Source organism: Ascidia mentula, chromosome 5 (genome assembly GCF_947561715.1).
Source record: "Ascidia mentula chromosome 5, kaAscMent1.1, whole genome shotgun sequence".
NCBI lineage: Eukaryota > Metazoa > Chordata > Ascidiacea > Phlebobranchia > Ascidiidae > Ascidia > Ascidia mentula.
This window is the reverse complement of record NC_138570.1, coordinates 15528620-15551655: the sequence shown is the minus strand read 5'-3', so window position 1 is coordinate 15551655 and position 23036 is coordinate 15528620. Positions and strand designations below refer to the sequence as shown.

Here is a 23036-nt window from a genome sequence, read left to right as displayed (position 1 = left end):
TTGCGTATATACAGGAAAATACAATGAATTATATAAAGCAAACAATTCAACATTTTCTTTAGCTGAGAAACAAAACCACTTACTGAATTCTGCAATCCATCGCATCGTAATTGTCTGCCCCCAACCTAGTGGTTGATCAGATCGAAACAATCTTCCCCTGAATCCCCAAACCTCATTAGCCAATATATCGACTTGATATGTGTCTGGCTGATGACTCTCACCAGATGCCACTGCAGCAATGCAGAGGGGTGGTAACTTGTAACAAGTGTCGTACACGTGAGAGACATTGATTGCATTAACTTCACTGGTTCCAAAATCCGTGTTGCCACTCACAGCTGAAAGCAAATATTTGGTTGCGCTTATTTTAGGGACATAGGTAGAGATCACGTATGTAAAATGCTTACTTACTGTTTGCTTCACTTCTATTGCCCAAAACAAAATATATTACAAGAGCGCAAATGAACCACTTTCTTGACATTTTAATCTCTTTGAGAGCTCTCCCTCAAAATTCTTTGAAGTTTGATGTCAGTTGATCAGTATAGACACAACAGTCCGTGTACTTTACTGCTGTTTAAACTTAGCTGAGGAACGCAACTGACGGTATTGTAAATCTACAAACTAAAGTAAACTGTACATCATGACATAAATCATTAAAGCAAAGCGTTTATCGCATCGTCAATTAGTAACCATCCCGCTGCAACCTGGCATATCAACATAAAATAAACGACAAATGACTGCCGTCACCCACACGTTTTGCATCATTGCAATCGTTAAGGCCTTTAAGCGGTAAATGATCATTACAAAAAATTTTTGCACACAAATCACTAGCTTATAGCGATCAATGACCCCCTATTAGAATATTTGACCTCTCGACCCATTAATGAATACCGTTTCCTAAAAGTGAATTTAGGAAACGTAAATTACCGTGAGCGTTATTTATCAATCGATGTTTTCAATAAATCTGCTGCCTTCAATTGGAGGAATTTTGTTCATAGAATCGGTTTATATAGCAGCGGGTATTGTGGTCAAGTTGCACTAGTGCGAAGCGCATACGTTGTTTGGCATTTTTTGATTGATTGAACGATCGTGGTAATTGAAAACGATTAGGAAATAACACTGCCGCGTCGGATTTCTGATGACGTTGAGAGGGCGCATGATACGATCGTAAGCTATAAAGTTTGTGACTTAATTGTGGTTCTAGCAACGTTGAGGTCCCCTGTAAACAGTTTGTTTGTAGAAAAAAAGGATGAAGCTGCATCCATATCCAACACTACGTCAATCAATTACAGATTTATTCAGCCTGTAAAACACATGATCATCATAAATATAATCTGCAAGTCCAACTCTTACCTATAAAGTTTTAATTGTTTTTCACATAATGGCAGTGCTGTGTTGTTTGAGCATGATTATGATACGAGGTATACTAGCATATATGCTGAACAGAAATCAATGCTCTATCATCCGAAGTATTGAGAATAACGCTATCGGTTTGGATGTAATGATTTCGTTCCTTCGCGCCGCAATGCAAACCACTATCTTATTTGTAGGTCAAAACGATCGTATGTCCTGTACTATTGTGTGTGCGTGACTGTTTAATACTGGACTATACGCCTTTTAGCTGGATAAATGCAGTTATTGGAGGTCATATATTTATTCTACATATTAAGCGCAATACATCATCAACACAAAATAGATGAAAGTTTTCAGTGGGGAAGGTGATTGATCCGACGTCATCATGTGGTTCTGTATATTATCAATATCAATCTGACTTCTCTCCATAAGCCCCAGATGAAAGACATGTAGGTGAGGGAACTCCCCACATGTTGTTGCGTAGGCAGATGTTCTGATTATTTCCGACAAGCATTAGATGCATTGGGCATGTGTAGTTCACCACTTAGCCTCAGGTAACCATGACATTGTTGTTTCCCGGTGGAAAATTTGTGAAATATAAACACAAAAGAAAAAAAACAGTACAACAGGATTGTGTTATTGAAAATAGTTGACAGCGAATGGAAAAATTTATAAAGAGTAGCACGTTTTATAAAATTTTCAAAAGCAACCAAACGATTAAATAAATTTGCAAACCTTAATAAATATGCACAACTTCGCAGGCGTCGCATGTCTTCAAGCAAGCTTCACGGGCACGACTAAGGGTGCAGACCCCCCTGTTCTTGTGGTGTATAGACAAGTTTCGGTGGCGACTCTGTCTTTGCAAACTTTAAAACAAAAATGTGTTCATACCTCTGCACGGAGTGGTTCTAACTGATAATAAGCGTTCCAATGAAATGAAGATTCCTACAAACTTACCGAATGAACAAACAGGTCCCGGGTTGTTTGCAACGCCAACATGTCTGTGACGCGGATGATATTCATAACGTGCCTCTTCCCCCGTTGTGGTACCCCCTGGATTGACGATTGATGCCATCATTAAGTATCATAGGAGGAGCAGAACAAGCACCATCTGTTGAATACACAAACAAACTGCACAGTATTGTCAAGAGAGCATCGGAAAGGTGAAATACGGGTATTGGTGATAGGTGATATCTCGCGGGTACTTGTTGCACAAGAGGCAAATGCAAAATTACCATATAATTTTTAAAAAAACTCACATACTTATCATAAATATAGTGAAACCAAGTGCAACGTGTCATAGAGTTGGAGGACTGGATACTCAATGTTCGCTTGATGAACTAATGGATAATTGATGATAACATCCGTGTGGTGGAGCTAGAGTACTGCTTAGAGAATATTTGATCATGTCACAATTAATAACTTGCTGGTAAAGTTAAAGGAACCACTTCGAGTACTTCCCGGAACATTGGGTTTCCGGGGAACCCAGGTTAAAGAGATATGCTCTACCACACGGATTTATTTTATGCATGCAACTAAATGTGCAGTTTCTAACAAACCATAGATTGAGACATAACACTTCCCAGATGTTTCATAACACAAGTAACATCAGTTCTTTGCATCTTTTTATTTAGTGGCTGTACTAATGTGCACAGTAAGATAGTGATTGTGAGAGAGAAAGCCATGCAATAAAATCTTTGCATGTTTTCTTCGAACAAACTTAAAAAAAGAACTGATCATCAACCTCTGTTCGCCATGAGTTTCCTGTACAAACTTGGAAATTTGGCGAGACAAGTATGGGATCGCACCCGATCCTTATCCTGTTACGGCTCAAACACCCATGAATTTCCACTGTGTCTTCGTCTTGGTCTTAAATTATTGTAGCAATTTCCAAAGCTCTAAAACATGGCAAGACTAATCTAAATCTCTCTATATGTTGCCAGATACTGCGATTTTGCACTGCGCCGCAAACTTCGTCACACTTTTGTCGCTTTTGGTCGATTGCGTTCACAATCATTCAAGCACAATTGTGATCATTTGTAAACCGCGGTTCTTTTTTCGCTGAACATTTTTTTCGCTAGTTAGATAACTGCAAATTCATTTTTTTCAAATTTTCTTTGTCATTGGCACTAAAAGGAAAGCTTGCGTCCATAATAAAGTCTATTTTTCTGTCAAAAACTTACGTTGGTATCTTTACAAACTACAAGTATTGCCTGTGTCATATTTTCCTTGTTTGTGCTGTTGAGGCCTTCCAGCAGACAGGACAATGCAAAAAATCAACAAAAACTGAGCAGTTTGTTATAATTTCGGCTGCAATTAAAGTGATAGTGAAACAGTTCCCATTTCCTCAATTGTCCATTTTTTCACCTGCTTGCACGTTGCACAATCGTTTGCGTCGTTGCATTGCATATAGTTGTCCACAGCTGAACGAGAAAACAAATATTCTCCGCTAGATGATATCCACGAGACTTAATGCGTTGGGCTGCTTTTATGCAGGTCGCTTGTAATAAACATTAACGCAATGTCTCTGTTTCGTCAAATGCAACAGCAGCGATTTGTTAACTGGTCTACAACAATAACGAAGTGCAACATGAGGATAAAATACTTGCACACACGGAGCCTGCTTGTGTGCAATATAATGGAAAATTGATTTTATTTTCAGATGTGTTGATGGGCGAAAGTTTCCTATCTGTGGTACAGAGCAAGGCTTCTTAAGGTTTGAGTCCTGAAAGTGCGGGATAATTGACGGCGAGTTTTAAGAGTAACAACAGCACACAAATGTGACGCTAAATGCAATATTTAACTGCAATGCTTGTCGAACACACGCTCCATACACTACATAGGCTCATTTTCGCGTCGCTTAATTAAAATCTAAATAAGTATCTAAAAATTGGATGTCTGTCAAAAACAAAAGGCCGCGTTAAATTTGAATTAACTGAAGACATCAAGAGCAAAATCGTTTGAGGAACCCTGGTATAAAGTATTTAAACAATTAAAATGACACCGCAGAACAAACTCGGCAAACTCATCTAGGAAAACCGAGAACAATTGTTGCCAAGAAATAAGCGCACTCTAACTTTTATTCATATAAAACGTTCAAAATTTACAGTGACACAGCTATGACATTTAGACATAATCGGTTACAATGAAATTTTTTTCCAAAACCGTTTATTTCGCTGAAAACAACCTTATTTCTGTTCAAATCGGAAAATATCATTTGTACGAAGAACGACAAAAACTCGGATGCATTCAATCTGTTGCAATAGAATAATAATAATCCGAACAGTAACTGAAATAATACAAAAAAAAATATTTGCAGTTTGACAGAATAATACACAACGCTTTGGTTGATACTTTTCGTTGCTCTTATTTTCACTATTTACAATAATTTTCCAAATGTCATTACGTTTTGCGAATAGGGTATTCAAACCTTGCGTCATTTGTGGTAAATATGACACCTGTAAGATTTATGTTTAAAATCGCATCTTTCATTCTGCATCAGATGAGAATATCACTTTTTTTGTTGTTGAATAAATCCAGTAAAAGCCTTTTTCCATAAAACATAATACAAATTCCAACAAATCAATAAATCGCAAATGTAATTTTCGAAAGCCTCAGAATAAATCGCACAGTTTTGTGCAACAGATACTTAGCAGGTCAAGTATTCATGCCTGAGTGCTATATAGGTATTCCACGAAGTTGGAATCAATCGTAGTTTCACAGCTGCCACAGGTTTTTCAAACATGTTGGTCACCTTCGTGTTTCTGTCATTGTTACCGTTAAATTCCTGAAATACAACAACAAAAATACAAGGGTTTGTGTTATTAACAAATTCATTTCAATTGAAATTTACGCACAATAATAAATGTTCCTTAAATGAAAATAGATTTCAAACCAAATTGAAACTCACAACAACTTGTCCGTCACTTCCTGTCACAAACTTCCAATGAGAATCTCCGGGACTTGTGAAAGATATCTTGAATTTCATCACCCATTGATTCCAATCGTTCCTTCCTTGTGTGATAACCCCGGTTATCATGGTGGGTGAATCCAAATCGACCTGAATCCACTGATCACTATTATCTGTTGTTAATACAATATATTTTGTAGAAAAAAGAACATGGGGTTATAGACTGTGGATTAAATGTATACGCGGCAAATACTTTTTATATAATCAAGCAACTGTTAATAATAATTTATTGTTGTTTACTTGCTGCAGGAATCCAACCACCATAATTGACACCAGGAATGTATGGTCGATCTAAACGACCGTTTCCTTCATGGTGCAATTCGTCAAGGTGGCTGTTGAAATATGATGACGCAGTTATAGCACTGTCTTTGATGTGGCCTGTTTTCAAACCCAATTTGCACAAAGAATCTGAACAAAATATAATGATGGATATTGATTGTTATTGCTTATTGCTTTTACTATTAATTATTTACCTCTATTTGCTGGAATTGAAATACTCATGATATTGTTTTCTTCGCCTGCAACAAAATATCACACGTTAAACCACCAAAATCAATTTCTATTAATGCAGAGTTACAACTCAACAAACCTTTTTTCATGCACTGTGACATGATTTTGCTCCAATTTCCATCTTCAAGACAATATCTAATCATGGAGTTTGTTGAATGAAATCCCTCATCGCATACACAAGTCTCACTTGATCCAACACTGTACGTCGAACGAACAGGAATACACGAGGCGTTTCCAACTGGTGGCGGTTTGTTGCGTGATATTTTGTCAACTACAAAAAGGAATCAACTATATTCCACCGCCAACTTGAACGATGCAAAACGTTTTAATATACCTTGAGTTGATTTTGAATTACTGGATGCCATGGTTTGCTAAAGGAATGTCAATGACTGTTTATACGAAGAAGCCTCAATTTCATATTTCAGAGGAAACACTTACGTAGTTTGTTATAATAAACAGGAAACCACCAATATTGATTAGAAAAAACACAACTGCAATCAGAATCGCCAAATGACCTACTCCAAAACGTCCACGCTGCTTCCCATTGGATTCCTTGCCTAAAAAACAGACAAATTGCAAATACCTAATGTCTTTTGTGTATTGACAAGGTTACCTTGATTATTTGACTTCCCCATTGAAACTTGTAGAGGATCTTCGTAATATTTATTCATCTCAGCTTCTCCTTGCTATTGTCTGAGGTGTTTCCTCGTACATCTTCGATTTATAGCTTGGGCTACCTACACAGCAGTGGGATGCCAGCATATTTTGAAAAGCGCAGGTGAGTAATTTTAACGCCGTTACGTAGCAGATGACAAAATATTGCGTAAACTGATTATTGCCTTGTTTGCATCTAATAACACAGGGAATGAAAGACTTCTGATGATGAGTTAACTTGCGTTACTTTTTATTCAGATTAATTAGTTAAATTATGCAATGTTTTTCCATACGTGACGTTACCATTGGTTTGTGCTCGTCACATTGTAATATGTTGTGAAAGTGATGAAATGACTGTTTCCAATGCGAGTATTTCTTGCTCGTGTGGGTGGATCTACAGTCGCAACCTTACCTCCAGCATGTCGCCATAACAAGGCATGAATAGGTCACATACGCAATAACAAAAGACATTAGCCACCCACCATCATACGCACAACAAGCACAATATCACAGAACCGTATAAGGAACATGTAACCTACAGTTGTTATGAGATACTGCTATTTGTGCTGCCAGGCATAGTAATCAATGGGAATTTGCACTTCTGGCACTAAGATTTTTAAAGTGTTTATTCAAACCGACGTTTCGTCTACCATCCGGTGAGACTTTCTCGGGGTTGTGTCAACAATAATGCACCAAGCGCATAAACACTAAAAACGCAACAAAAACGTAAGAAAAACACACAAGAAAAAAGGGAATGGATAACATTGGCACCGAGTCTTTAACGCTCTTCCGGTTTCACCGATGTATGCTCCACCGCAGTCCTTGCATGGAATGTAATACACAACGCCTTTAGGTTGGGTCAAATATAAATAACCCTGCTGAAAACCCAAAAAAAATTTCCACAAACCACTTCCACCACTCAGTGGCTCTCACCCACAGAAATAAAATTTCTACTAAATGGCATCCACGAGGCGTTATTCATGCGGATGCTTTTACCGAGAAATACCTAATCGGGATTTGTGGTCATTAAATCTTGGGTTCAAATCCCAGTGTGGTTAAGAAAAAACATTTTTGGTCTCGCAATAACAAAATGTTACGTTTTGAGCACCCACAAATCACTTGCTTTTCAAACAGAATCAGCCTGGTATAATGCTAAAGCAAGTTTTTATGTGCGGGTTATTTCTACAAGGAGCTAGAGGACTACTTGAAGAATATTTTAATGTTATGCAGTATTTGATGTTGTTAATGTTACATTTAAAGACTTGCTGGTAAAGTTAAAGAAACCACTTCGAGTACTTCCCGGAATATTAGGTTTCCGGGGAACCCAGGTTAAAGAGATATGCTCTAGCTCCACCACACGGATATTATGTAATACAAGAAGACTTCATAACTTGTATCAACAGCATTGCCATCATCTTGCTTATAAGCTAAATGTGCAATTTGTAACAACGCAGAGATTGAGACATAACACTTACCAGATGTTTCATAATACAAGTAAAATTAGTACTTTGCATCATTTCATTTAGTAGCTGCACTTCATAGTAAAATAGTGATTGTGAGAGAGAAAGCCATGCAATAAAATTTTTGCATGTTCACTTCAAACAAACTTATTTCCCGATATATTCTTAAACAAGAATTGATTGTCCACCTCTTTTAGCCATGAGTTTCCAAGTTTGAAATTTGGCGAGACAAGGGCGAGACACATTTGGCGAGACACATTCTTAACATATTACGGCTCAAACACCCATGAATTTCCAGTGTCTTCGTCTAGGTCCAAAATTATTCTAGCACTGTCCAAAGCTGTATAACATGGCATGACCACTCTTGCTGGATGTTGCCAGATACTGCGATTATAACACTGCGCCGCGAACTTTGTCACACTTTTGTCACTTTTGATCGATTGCGTTCACAACAGTCTAAGCACAATTTTGATAACCTGTAAACCACAGCTCTTTTAAAGTGCATATGCCACGGCCATGGCAACTTTGCGTAAAACTAAAGGTACATCTACAATAAACATATATCCAAAGTTTTACGGTTCTACGTCAACTAAAATATGTAGAAAACTGCACGAAAAGTAACGGCGACCAAAAATCGTAAACCTTAAGTTCTTGCCACAAAGTTGGAGTCATTTTTAGTGTGATGTCATAACTTTAACCTCCCCTTTGTGTTAACTTTAATTTGATGATTCCAACATTTCTTGTTTCGAACTAGTAAGTAAATCATTTATGACGCGAACTCGTCGGCAACGCTATACTGTCGGGCAAAAAGTGGTATTACGACAGAATGACAGCTAATCTGGACGGCCAAAGTTCATGAATCACGTTAGCTATCATAAATGCTGTAACAACAGGAACACCCTGTCCCAGTAACTGTTTTATTATTACCCAACTAAACAAGACATAATAGGTCGAACCGTGGCCATCTGTCTTCAGCTTAAGTTAACATTGAAATCCGTTTATTGCACTTGTTCACATTTTGACCCCTGTTTAATGCAATATTATGCTTAACCAGTTTTACAATGTTTTCCATTCCTACGCATAAAGCTTGCTGTCAGCACTCACGCACGACCGCAGCGCTTTCTATGACGTCACGCAACAATATCTCGCTTTCGCACGATTTCGTTCGCAGCGACAAAAGTGCGAATTTGATCAGCTGTATCTCAGAAACCAGTCGCCGTATTAAGCTACTTTTTTTGCCAAAAATGTTCTAAAGATATGAGCATTTCTTAGTTTGATTATTAGCATGCTTCATTTTTACGTGTCATATGCACTTAAGGCCATTTTCTTCGATGAACTTTTTTTTCGATACTTAGATTACTGCGTAATTACTTTTTTTTCAAATTAACCGCCGTGTCATTGACACTTCAAAGGGAATCTTGTGTCCATAATAAAGTATATTTTTCTAACAAAGAATTGTGTTGGTACCTTTACACATACAAATATTCTCTGTGTCATATTTTCCTTATTGATGTTGTTGAGGCCTTCCTGCAGACAGGACAAATGCAGCAATTAAACAAAAACTCGCATTGAGCAGTTTATTGTAATTACGGGCTGCAATTAAAGTGATAACGAAACAGTTCCCCTTTTCTCAGTTGTACATTTTTTCACCTGCTTGATTGTTCTTAATCAAGCTGCGCTAATTTATCTATGTTAATTTAAAGGATTTCTCGCCACCAATTTTTATATCTCAACGCCTGCTTATCTTCCTCCTCCCTCTTACGTGATTGCGATTGACGAATGGTCGGCGCCTAAGTTTCTTAATTCTTGCTTCACTTCCTTAGAATTAGAGCGACTCTGTATAATCCGCATCGATGTCAGAAGTCGTTTGTGGATACTTTTGTCACTGTTTTCCATGTTTATTTATGGATGTAAAGAAAATTTATGTTAACCATCATGATGGAACGCGTCAGGCTCCATGGTTAGCCGTTGGTGCGGCGTTCTGGAAACATGGGTATGGGCCTTGCTACAAGAAGCGGAACAGAACCAATGGGGTTAAGTCATAAGCAAGTGGAGCCAACAATAAGATTTATGTGAGCTGTATACAGATATGGCAAATGTTTCGATCTGTTAGTTTTGCTTGCAACAAACATGCCATGTCTGCTTGTAAGTAAAGTTTATTTTGTGAATTCTCTCATATCATAAAAATTGTTTATAAAACTGATTGCACTCGTTTAAAAAATCGCATATTTTTGTGCAGTTTTCCTTTTTTCAAATATAAATTGTAACCAAGGGTAGGCAAAGAGAAAAAAGTAAACTGCTACGTGTTGGCATTCTTAGGACGTAATCAATTGTGAAAAAAAAATAAAGAAGCTTTGCACAAACCGTACATCATGGATCTGATAGATATACGCAGAAAATGCGGTTGGAAATTAATCGTTAGCGTCGTGGCGTGGCGTGGTTGTCCACAGCTGAACGACAAAATAAATAATCTCCGCTAGATGATATCCACGAGACCTAATTCGTTGGGCTGCTTTTATGCAGGTCGCTTGAGATAAACTTTTGATGTAATGCTTCTGGTAGTTTCGTTAAATGGAAGAGCAGCGATTTGTTAACTGGCTTACAACAATAACGAAGTACAACATGAGGTGGAAATACTTGCACAGAGCCTCCTGTTGGCAATGTAGTAAAAAAAATATTTTCTTGTCAGATGCAACGATTAGCGCTCCGTTTGATTCTTAACCTTGGTTTTGCAGCGCAATGTGCTTAAAACTGTATCACAATAAAATTGTACTGCGATTGAGTATGCAGAAAAAGTCACATTATTACTGCTATAGCAGTTTTGTATGGAGAAGTGCTTTGCAATATGGCCAAGAATGGGCAAATGAAAACTATGGTGGATTTAAATAACAGTCAAGCTGAAAACGAGAAAGAAATACTTACGAAGATGTGATAATCGTAACAACAAAAACACGGAGCAGTTGCTTAAACCATCATTGAACCAACATGACATCTCCAAACCTCTCAATCTGTTCAACATTTAAGTCCTCACTGCAGCTTGACATATCTCAACTGATTACGTCGCTGCTATGTTGTTAATGGTATTGTCACGTGATGTGACTCTGGCGTGTAGCTTTGTGTTGTTGTTTTTTCTGCCCGTTCAGTTGCATGTCTACCTCGGTGCTCTGATGCTTTTAGTGTTTGAAACGTCAATTCTACTTAAAATGATTCATAGCACATTAGCTTTGGCTTTCCTATTCAAATTAATCAACTCCCAAGTATTTTGCATCGAAGTAGACACACTTTGATAAACAAAAGAAAAAACACAATTTTTTGTTCATACGTTTTGTTGCTCTTGTTTTTACTATTTACAATAAATTAAAAGTTCATTACATTTTGTGAAAACCAAGTCACATGGGGTAATCAAATTATTTGCAGTAAATATTTGACACATAAATATTTGTAAGATACATGTTAAAAATGTCATCTTTCTTTATGCATCAGATGAGAATATCACTTTTTTGTTGTTGGATAAATCCAATAATCATTATTTAAATTCCAACAAATCAATAATTTAAAAGCATTAAACTTTTATGCAAGAAATGTCCACAATTTTCAACATCCGATATTTAGCAAGTCAAGTATTCATGTCTGAGTGTTACACGGACATGCCACAAAGTTGGAATCAGTCGTAGTTTCACAGCTTCCACAGGTTTTTCAAACATTTTGGTCACCTTCGTGTTTCTGTCATTGTTGCCGTTGAATTTCTTAAATATGACAACAAAAATACAAGGGTTTGTGCTGTTATTAACAAATTCGTTTCAATTGAAATTTACGCACAATAATAAAAGTTCTTCAAATCAAAATAGATTCCAAACCAATTTTGAAACTCACAACAACTTGTCCGTCACTTCCTGTCACAAACTTCCAGTGAGAATCTCCTGGACTTGTGAAAGATATCTTGAATTTCTTCACCCATTGATCCCAGCCGTTTCTTCCTTGCGTGATAACACCTGTGATATTGGTGGGTGATTCCAAAACGACCTGAATCCACTGATCAGCATTATCTGTTGTAAAGACAAAACATTTTTGGGATAATAAAACATATGTTAGGCTGTGGATCAAATCTATAAGCGATAAATATTTTTATGTACTCAGGCAACTATTTATGTGTAACTTTTTGCTATTTACTTGCTGCAGCAACCCAACCACCATAATGGACACCAGGAATATAAGGGCGATCTAAACGACCGTTTCTTTCATGGTGCAAATCGTGACCGTGGCTGTTGAGATATGACGACGCAGTTATAGCACTGTCTTTGATATAGCCCGTTTTCAAACCCAATTTGCACAAAGAATCTGGAACAAAAACAATGATGGATATTGATTGTTATTACTTCTTTTACTATTTATTATTCACCTCTATTTGCAGGAATTGAAATGCTCATGATTTTGTTTTCTTCGCCTGCAACAAGACATGAAATGCTCAACCACTAAAAATCAGTTTCCAATAATGCAGAGTTACAACCTCAACAAACCTTTTTTCATGCACTGTGACATAATATTGCTCCAATTTCCATCTTCAAGACAATATCTAATCATGGGGATTGTGGAGTAGAATCCCTCTTTGCATATACAAGTCTCGCTTGATCCAACACTGTACGTCAAATGAACCGGAATACACGAGGCGTTTCCAACCGATGGCGGTTTGTTGCATGCTATTTTGTCAGCTGCAAACAAATTAAGTATATTCTTCTGTTGTGAACAATACAAAACTATGATATATACCTTGACTTGATATTGAATTGGCATTGTTTTCCTCGCCTGCAACGAATTATGACACGTTTAAACACCATAATCGATTTCTATTAATGCAGAGTAACAACTCAACAAACCTTTTTTTATGCACTGTGACATGATTTTGCTCCAATTTCCATCTTCAAGACAATATCTAATCATGGGGATTGTGGAGTAGAATCCCTCATTACATATACAAGTCTCGCTTGATCCAACACTGTACGTTGAACGAACCGGAATACACGAGGCGTTTCCAACCGATGGCGGTTTGTTGCATGTTATTTTGTCAACTACAAATAAATTACGTATATTCCTTTGTTGTGAACAATACAAATCTTTGATATATACCTTGAGTTGATTTTGAATTAATCGATGCCACAGTTTGCTAGAGGAACCAAATATTGTTAATGTAAATAAGTACCTTCAATTTCATATTTCAGAGTAAACACTTACGTAGTTTGTTATGATGAACAGGAAACCACCAACATTAATAAGAAAAAACACAACTGCAATCAGAATCGCCAAATGACCTACTCCAAAACACCCACACCACTTTCCATTAGATTCCTTACCTAAAACAACAGAGAAATTGCGAATATTTTATGTCTTTTGTGTATTAACAAAGTTACCTTGATTATTTGACTTCCCCATTGAAAATTGTTGAGGATCTTCGTAATATTCACCCATCTCAACTTCTCCTTGCTATTGTCTGAGAATTTCCACTCTCACATCATCGATTTATAGCTTGGGCTACCCACACAGCAGTGGGATGCCAGGATATTTTGAAAGCGCAGGTGAGTAAAAGATAATATTAACGGCGTTACGTAGCAGATGACAACATATTGCGTCAACTAATTTTTGCTTCGTTTGCATCTAATAACACAGGAATGAAGACAATTTTAAAAGAGTGATTTTGCTTATAATTCGTTGTCGATAATGGATTTCCACTTTAGTGCAACTAAAGGTAAAAAAGTTTTGATGCTCAGTTAATTTGCGTTACTTTTTATTCAGATTAATTGGTGAATTCATGCGATGTTTTCCCATATGTGACGTCACCATTGGTTTTGCTCGTCACAATTAGCATAAATTCCTATGACAAACCGCACGAAATATGCTTATTTCATTTCACACTTGCCATTCCGTATTTTTATATTTGTAACGTAAAACTTTGTCAATATTTGTTAATAATATGTTGTGAAAAGTGTTGTGAAAGTGATGAAATGACTTTTTCCAGTGCGAGTATTTCTTGCTCATGTTGGTAGTTCAACAGCCGCCACCTTATCTCCTGTATGTCGCAACAACACGGCATGAATAAGACACATACGCAATAAAGATAATACATTTGTCACCCACCATCATACGTACAACAAGCACAATCTCGCAGAACAGTATAAGAAACATGCTACGTACAATTGTTATGAGAGTTTCGTAATGACGCACAATCTCTTTCTCGTGAAGCCTTTAGCACCAGGTTTATTCTTAACTTTGAACAAAAAATCTTTAGCCAGTATGCTGCAAAAATCTTATTGCTGACAGTACATGCAATATTTGGATTTTTTGCATTTAATAGATAAACAATCTGATGGTTGGGATACACTACAGCGTAAAAATGATACATGTTGTGTGTCAGTGTGAGCTGCAATTACACTGTAAGTTCGCCACACGTTGAACGGTAATATTAACGAACTGAATTTGCAACTGTTAGAAAAACACAAAAGTTTAAAAACTGCAACTTACAAGAACCTCAATGTTTTTTACATTAGCAAAGGACTGTCTATATTGGTCTTTAAACATTATAAAATTGTTTCTTGGAATGTTGTGATGCTCCTACATCTTTCAAACACGCGAAAGCAATGTTTTTGAGTCAAGTAATATCTTGTAGCAAGTAGGCCTAATTGTCGATTAGCACCTTATTTTAACTTATTTGGACAAGTCAAAGGCGATGACGCTGCTGAAAACCAAAATAAATTTCCACAAACCAATTGCACCACTGCGTGGTTTTCTTCAGCCGAACACGGAAATTTATATTTCCGCTAGATGGCATCCACGAGACGTTATTCGTAAGGATGCTTTTACCGAGAAAAAAACTTATCGGGATTGCAGCGTACAATTTGGTTCCCGGTCTCTGCTATCACTGAAACTAAGTCGTGTTCTTGCTGTAGACTGCTGAATTTAATACCCGTGAACAGACTTATTTATTTATGGAAACACACGTTTGCAGTGCCAGGCGGCGTAAAGTTTTGTTTGTTCCAATCATGACAGACAACATTTAAGGAAACTCGTTTATTTTAACTTGCTTTTCTGACTTTTTTGTGGTGTCTTTGTGAGCCCTGAATACATTTGTGGTAAGTCAAGTTTAAACAAATATGGCGCCCTTTTACGTTAGTGAGATAATACGACCTCCCTTTGCAGACGAACTCAAACGAGTTAGTAACTTTCAACAAACAATTAATTACTGATAATTTACATTGCCAAGGGTCATTTAACAAGTTAATCAATTCACACATGTTTAGCTTTTTATTCTACATGGCGTTTTTAGGTATAAAAGTGATGTGCCACAACGGAAGTAATACGAAAGCGTATATCACAAGGGAATGAAAGTTGTGGATCAACGATTGATTTACAAATTTGTTCCTTTAGCGATATTTGTTCAAATTTAAAACGTTTAGAAAACTAAATTTTGCTGAAGAACAGAAAAAAAATGCGCCACAAACACTGCAAATGAAATTGGGTCATCATGACCCAAAATGAATGGGTAATCACTTCAAAATATGTTGGTATTTTAAGGAGTTTTGACAAAATTTGCAGCAGTTATGCTGCATCTAAAATTTGGTAATTCTCCCGAATGCCTGAGCAACATTCTGTTGTCACGCTTACCACAACAACGAAACAGAAGGCTAAAATGCTTAACCATGTCCCCACGATATCAGCATGGCTACCAGAAATTTACATCTGGTTTTGTTGTTCGGTCTAATGGTGGGTGAGCGCTTGTTGGTTCCTTCGTTTATTATTGCGTAAACGACTATCAGACGACAATCTGGAATTTTTTTTGTTAGTTCCTTGTCCTCGGCTTGTTTAGCGCTGGCATTAGTTTGATGCTGAAAGACATTTGACATTTATTTGATGCAGCGTTGAGTATGGGGAGACCGGGGATACCTCGGACCAGGTATTTTAAACCAAGTTTTTCAATTTGTATGTGGAAGGTTATATATCTGTCACAGTTAATCAAAATGCAGTAATTTTGGGTTGATTGCATAATCAAATATGTATTCTTGGATAGGCCAATGATGATTTTGTGTAACCTTAAAAATACGGCCATAGTTTAAGAATTTCTATGTCGTCACGTGGTCGGGGATACTTCGGACATCATGGCAAAATATCGCGAAAAGGCAACAATTTTTGAGTTTTATGAAAAATTATCGGTCATAGATGAGAATATACAGAGACTGGATGAAATGATTGAATTTTGGCAGTAAGAAAAAGTCCCAAAGGTAAAAAATCGTTTGTTGACTCTAAAATCTATGATATCCGTGCTGCCGTTAAAACGTACACGATTTACCCAAAGCATGAACGTGTGGAAGGGTCGAAACGACAAGTGGCCACGCCCCGATTCCTGAAAGTTTGAATGATATTTTATGCGCTAATGACCCAATGCTGATATTGCGCCAAGTTTGATTTCAGTTATTTGTTAAATAAACAAAAAAAACGTCTGTCAAAACTTGCTGTCCGAGATATCCCCAGGCATGTCCGATGTTACCCCGGTACTTTAAAGCAGTCAAGCGAGAATCCGCCGCGATTCGCCTCTACTGGTCCCGCTATAGTGACTTGTTACTGAAGGCAGACATTCTTTGTTGCCGCGGAAACTCCTCTTGGGAGGATGATTTAAAAATCGTTTTGCCGACAAGCCTGGTCTGGGAAGCGACGTCCAGCTTACATGATGATGTACATGGAGGGGGACATTTGGGCATCGCCAAAACGTTAGCAAAAGTTTCCGAGCGGTTTTATTGGCATAAATAGCGCGAATCCGTCGAGACGTTTTGTCGCAACTGTACAACGTGCCAATACAACAAAAAGCCAACCCAACATTTTCAAGCGCCGATTATGCCTTCGCATGAGGATAAACCCATGCAAAGGATCGAAGTTGATGTTATTGGGCCACTACCACTTACCCGTTCGGGTTACCAATTTATACTGGTAGCCTGCGACCTTTTCACGAAATACGTTAGAGCGTGGCCGATGCGACACCAAACCGCAAACGAAACCGCTAGTTTGCTTTATCGCAATTGGTTTACGGTGCACGGCGTCCCGGAAACGGTCCATTCCGATAGAGGGACAAATTTTGAAAGTTACCTGTTTTCCGAGCTGTTGCGCCTGATGGGCTGTAAGAAAAGCCGTACTACGTCATATCACGCGCCCGGAAATGGCGGTGTCGAACGCAATAATAAGACCATGATAACAATGATAAGAAATTACATACAGAAAGACGAACGACGATGGGACGACGCGTTGCCAGGAGTAGTCGCGGCTTACAACGCAAGCGCCCATGAAGCAACGGGAGAAGCTCCGCACACCCTTCTGACCGGCCGACCGTTGCGCCTTCCGGCAGATTTAATGGGATTCCTCCGAGAAGATTCAAGACGATCTAACGGAGTGGAGATCGACCAGTTACGCGACGGCCCAGAGATGGCCGAAGAAATTGTCAGGGAAAGTCTTATGACACAGCGCAAGCGTATGTGAGACCGCTACAACGGGGAAAGCTATACTCGACGGGAGACTATGTGCTGTTAACGAACCCGGTCGTTCCCGTAGGTCGGTGCAAGAAATTGCAGTATCCCTACAAAGGTCCGTACCGAGTGGTCGAAGTACGCGGGCCTGTGAACTATGTCATTGAAGATGGGACTGGTAAACAACAGACTGTCCATTTCAACCGGCTTAAACCGACCACAGATACATTCCCAATGCCCGCTGAGCAAACGGCGGAATCTCCGCAGGGTGAGGATCAACAACCTACGTTGGTGTATGTGTTTAGGCCAAATACAACCCGAGTGGACAATGGAGAGGTATCAAGTTCACCGGATAATTCGGGCGGATGCAGAAGGTCTACACGGACCCGGCGCCGGCCAGTTCGATTCTCTTCGGAGACACATGTGTGGACCAATGTCCAACAGGAGTAGGACAATTCTTGGGCCGGGGGAGTGTAACGAATTTAATTTACTCCACGTCACCTTTCACTTTTGTTAGTTATTGTTATTGTTTGTATTTCATTGTTTTCACCTTTCTTCCTATCACCTTGTAATTTCACTGTTTTCTTTCGTTGGTACCACTTTATTTAATATATTGTTTTACCCACGCATACTGCCTTTAAGTCTCGCACTTCACTTATTTTCACCACACTATTTTATTACCTTCGTCTCCCCTCTTTTTCCTGTTATTTAACGCTCCGCGTATTTTTGTATGCCCCGGATGTGCCGGGAAGGCGCATCCTGATTGGTCTTCTTCTGGGCGTCGCGTTGTGAACATCTCAGTGTTGTGTGAGTTGTCGGGATCTTTGCCAGTAACGTCTTGTATTGTTTTTAGTCGCTTTGAGTTTAACACGACGTCCAATAAGTTAAATCAGCCTGGGTTACTTTGGCTTTGTGGTGAGCCGTTATTGCAGGGTTCTGGGCAGTATCAGAATTAGGGAGGCAGTTTTGTGCAAAGTACCGAATTAGGTAGAAGGGTTAATTGGGGGATAACATCGCCACCCAAAAACATCTAACCGCTTAATTGCAAAGCTGCCGAAATAATTCCGTAACATCATCAATTTATAAAACGGAGGAAGCTGTAACTAAACTTATAAAATATATTTACTTACGCGCATTTGTTGCAATCATAATCCCCAGAATCATCCTGACAACTTTCATATTGTCGTCTTTACTCCATTGTCTTAGCATAACGAACGTAACCAAGTTTTATGTCAATATCCTGATGTTATTACTTTTATTTGGATTTTTCCTGGCGAGGACGAATGGTTTAAATTCGAGAAATGTATTGCAAGGACTGATTTTGAAGTCCTTCCGTGGGGCGATAACACGTCAATCATCTACACAATATTTTTAATGCTAGGTCATTATGCAGATTTTGTTTCAACTAATATAACCAGATCAGGGTTACGACGCAGCAAATTCCAACGTGCGATATGGGAACTTTCGAAATTGTAAGAAAATAAGAACACGTTAACACTGCTTGCAGCATCAGGTGATAGATGAAAGTGCGGGAAGTCACAATCTCAATAAGCTGAGGCGGGAAAAACAATTTACTTCTCGTCCTTGACGCGCACGCTGTTCTTTCGATGTGAAGCGTTCCTGGAAACAAGGGTTTGGTACAACATGTATCTTTCTTCAGATTACGGATTTTTCCAGCCTTTCACAATATCTGGCGTGCAACGGTATTCCGTGAATCTGTTCTATCGCTTTCGTATCAGCAAATCATGTCGACTCGATGCAATGCATTGCAACCTAAATGATTGGATTTCGATAGCTTGAAATGAATAAATATACTTTAAACGGAATTAGCGACTGTGGATATTAGTGAATAAGTATCAGGAGGCCGGATCTTTTGACCCTGGGCTATATGATCGAAAATATATTAAAATTACCGCAAATTGCGTTTAGGTTTCTTTATCGCTCTGGGTAAGGGCGAATAGTTTGAGTACCTTTTTTTACTGCCTTTTTTGGACGGAATAGAGGGAAGCACAACTGAGACAGCAATATAAACATACCTCTTACTCGAGAGTCGAAGTTGCAACGAATTCATAATTAACAAAACTAATTACTGCATAAAGATCATATTGTTATGTCACGTTGAAATCCCTCTTAAGCCAGGAATGTCCAAGCTGATTTTTATTGAGAATCGATTTTCAAAGGTGCTGAGGACGCCCAAGGACAACGTACTTTTCGCATATTGATAGTGTAAATGTCTTTTCTATAAACTTGGTAAGTGTGTTTTCTGTGAGCTGCAGACAGATGGCCACTGTTTCGACCAATAAAGTCTCATTAGTCCAGCTTGGGGTGACTCATAAAGACGACTTTGCAGACCATGCGGTCAGGCAAACTCTTTGACATTGTGGTGACTATTCAATCACCGTCATCCGTTGGGCACCAAACTAGGTGCATCCTTACAGAGAAAACAAAGTTGGAAACACTATGGCCAAGCAAATTCCCGTGTAGGTGTGTTTTCTATCATAGGCTATCATACGTAGTTGTGCAAAGTCACAACCCGCATCAACAGAAAAGCTAAATCCAAACTTCGGCCAGTTCTTTGAAACACAGTTTAAGGGACGCAAGTTGACGTTTCTCATCGGCTGTAATCATCAGATTCTTTTTTTAAATACGACTTTGTTTTCCAGTCGTCGCACGTTAAGATTTTTGCACAGTTCTTGTAATGCTTATTTCTAACGCTAGTGTCATTATGCCGTAACGCAAAGGAAATCCCGTTCAACAGAAATTGCAAAGCATTCAATCACATCTGCATGCAATTAATTATGATTCAGCAATCTGCTATTATTCCGTGCTACCTCCACACCACTGCCGCAAATTAAGATTTGACGCTATACTGTATAAAGGTCGCAATGCACAGGAAATCACGTATAGCACGAATCGCGCAGTATTTAATTACATCTATATGCTATTAACTATAATCAATCAACTATTTCTGCGTCTACTGCCAGTAAAATTGGGTAATGTTTATAACCACGTGAAGCGAACTAAATTTGTTCTCAACAAACTTGCAATGCGCGGAAAATTTTACAGTCGCACATATATAGGTGTACTAGCATTAAACCAATCTACTCGTCAAAATTTATGTAATCTCTCTCTTCTGCAATAAAGCTGCTAGATATGTGTTTTTATACATGTTAGTTGTTAAGATTGAGATCAGTTTTACTCTATGGCGAATACTTTGTTGAAGTTCTGTATTACATTTGTGTTTGTTTCCATTTATTATTCTGTGTGTCCTTTGGTCTAGTAAATACCACACTGCTATATGTATTCTCATTGCTTTATTTTAATATTGAATAGCAAAGCCTTGATGAATTGTTTTTACGCTGCAGGAATTTTGCACAAAAACTACAGTTAAACTGGAACAGGAAATAACAGCTTCAACAGTTACCGACCGGAATACCATAATGAAACTTGCCAGTGTTCCTGGAACGTTTTTTTGCATTCTAGGAAGAAATTTCGAAATAAAGACAAATACTTTGTGATTTTTCTTTGGTGATTGCAACCCCCCGTTTTTCCTGCTCCTCTCATTTCGACCTAATATAAGAAGTAAGACGGAATTCATGTTTTTTTGAGTGTAGCTCCCTGTTGCAGAAACTTCATATCGTATTTTATTGTCGGTTATGCAGTTGTGTAAATGTTGAGCTTTGCTTTTGTTTGTTTTGAATCGTTTTGGTACAGAAACTGTCATTATGACAAAATTATACTTCTATAATATTTCAAACGTAAAGATCGTTCTCACGCTGATCGTCAATTACTCTTTTTTTTCCTAACCGCACCGGGATTTGAACCCAGGGTGTCCGGGGCACAAATACCGATCAGGCTTTCTCCCTGGTAATGGTTGGGGCGCTTGACCAATGCTGCCAATCACCCGCCAGTCAATCACTCTCTGTGAGTAATTTTGGAATACATATAGAAATACTGCGAATATACGTGTTGAATATAAGTTTCCCATTACAAAATGTTCATACAAAGAAGGTAAAACAGCTGCAAAACTACAGGGAAACATTGGTTCCACCAAAGGACATACTTTTACGTACACTGCTGAGAACCTTCGATATTCGTACAAATCGCTCCTGGTGACGTGCAATTATTTCCGTTGAAATCTCCCACTTAAAAATAAACAATACTATAGTTGAATGTGGGAAATGTCAGACAAATAACTGTTCTACGGTATTTTTGGTCTGAATAAAGTGACTCAAACCTGTTCTATATCAGGGATTCTCACCATGTGTATGCGAAAACGTTTTTCAGGGGATTTGCAACCATATATATAATTTTCAAAACTTTTGTACTTTTTTTGTCAAATACAGTTGTTGTTGTTGTAATACTTTTTTACCGTTTATCTCATTAACTCAGAACTCATTGATAAATTTCCCAGTGCAACAATAGCAGAATAACATGTTTATTGATACCGTACGTTTAGTGTTATTCTCTTAAGTAGTTTGTACCGACATATTCTTAGTATTTGAACGTTTATGCCAAAAATTCGTGTTCACGGTTGTAAAAAGGCCATATATCAAAAAACAATTGTGGTTCATCGTTAAGCTCGATTCGTTTTCTTTCAAATTACATTCGAACTATATCTCTGAAAGGTTTGAACATTGTGCTTACCAAAGGTCGCAGTCCATGCCCATGTTAGGCGGGTTTGTTCCCAGCTAGTTGCATGGTCGGTTCGTGTCAGGGTTGCTCTGAAACCCCACACCTCGATCGATGTGACGTCGATTGCAAACGTATCAGCTATGTCGTTAGCACCTGCAACGACGGCTACAACGCACTCCGGGGGTATCTTGTAGCAGGAGGAAAAAGTTTGAGAAAACTGGTGAATACCGTCTGTGTCGGCACCGAAAAATCCAGCACCAGTAATTGCTGAAAAACAATTTTATATTAAATAACTGAAACTGATGAGCAAAAATACATACGTTAGTATGTTCGTGATAGAAGGAATGCTGGTTGGTACCTAATTTTAAGTTATTATGTTACTTCTATGAAGCAGTGGCATACGCTTACACGAAATATTGCCACAAAGAGCTGTTGCAACAAAGACTTGAAGAACCAGAACGCAAAGTGTTCGAGACATTTCGAGTTTAAATTGATCTAAATCTTCACTTTTTGCGTCAATAAAACACTGTAGAGAAACCTGAAAACAAGTTTATTCAGCGGTTAGCCAAAATGATTTGTTCCATTGTTCTAATGACTGAGCTTCACATATACAGGCTATCTGGTCGTGTATGCCTATATCTAACCAAAAATAATAATCGTTTTACTGTGATCTGCATCCTTTGAACCTCTCATTTTCCTTCGTGTAATTGCAATCACGTCGTTAAAGTTTCAAGAAACAAGTTGTTGTAAAAATCAAAATGCCTTGTTTTTACCTCAACAATAAAACGAATTGAAACTGTGCACTAGCAACCAGCCAATAACCCTAATGTTTGAATCTCTGTTCGGGTTATGACCTCACTGCAGGCCGTTATAATCAAATTAGGTTTAAAGCAATGCATGATTAATCACTTCACCTTTAGCTGAACCGGGTAATTTTGCATGAAGCATTTCCACTAA

At 38.2% G+C, this 23036-nt stretch overlaps 2 protein-coding genes and 1 pseudogene across 2 annotated transcripts; 1 reads left to right on the top strand and 2 right to left on the bottom strand.

Annotated features, from left to right (window-relative positions):
* Positions 1-4999: 4999 nt before the first annotated feature.
* Positions 5000-6509, bottom strand: LOC145903027 (putative carboxypeptidase X1). The gene is made up of 8 exons (XM_082991116.1): positions 6444-6509; positions 6269-6387; positions 6165-6201; positions 5910-6101; positions 5794-5838; positions 5561-5728; positions 5261-5433; positions 5000-5137 (listed from the first exon to the last, which is right to left on the bottom strand). The coding sequence occupies exons 1-8, from the start codon at positions 6499-6501 to the stop codon at positions 5000-5002; spliced, it is 930 nt and encodes a 309-aa protein (XP_082847242.1). The 5' UTR covers positions 6502-6509.
* Positions 6510-11537: 5028 nt separating this feature from the next.
* Positions 11538-13413, bottom strand: LOC145903026 (uncharacterized). Its single transcript, XM_082991115.1, has 10 exons — positions 13350-13413; positions 13174-13292; positions 13069-13105; positions 12819-13010; positions 12712-12747; positions 12462-12653; positions 12344-12388; positions 12115-12282; positions 11818-11990; positions 11538-11690 (listed from the first exon to the last, which is right to left on the bottom strand). The coding sequence occupies exons 1-10, from the start codon at positions 13405-13407 to the stop codon at positions 11553-11555; spliced, it is 1158 nt and encodes a 385-aa protein (XP_082847241.1). The 5' UTR covers positions 13408-13413; the 3' UTR covers positions 11538-11552.
* Positions 13414-17094: 3681 nt separating this feature from the next.
* On the top strand, positions 17095-17894 carry LOC145903025 (uncharacterized; annotated as a pseudogene).
* The last annotated feature ends 5142 nt before the right edge of the window (positions 17895-23036 follow it).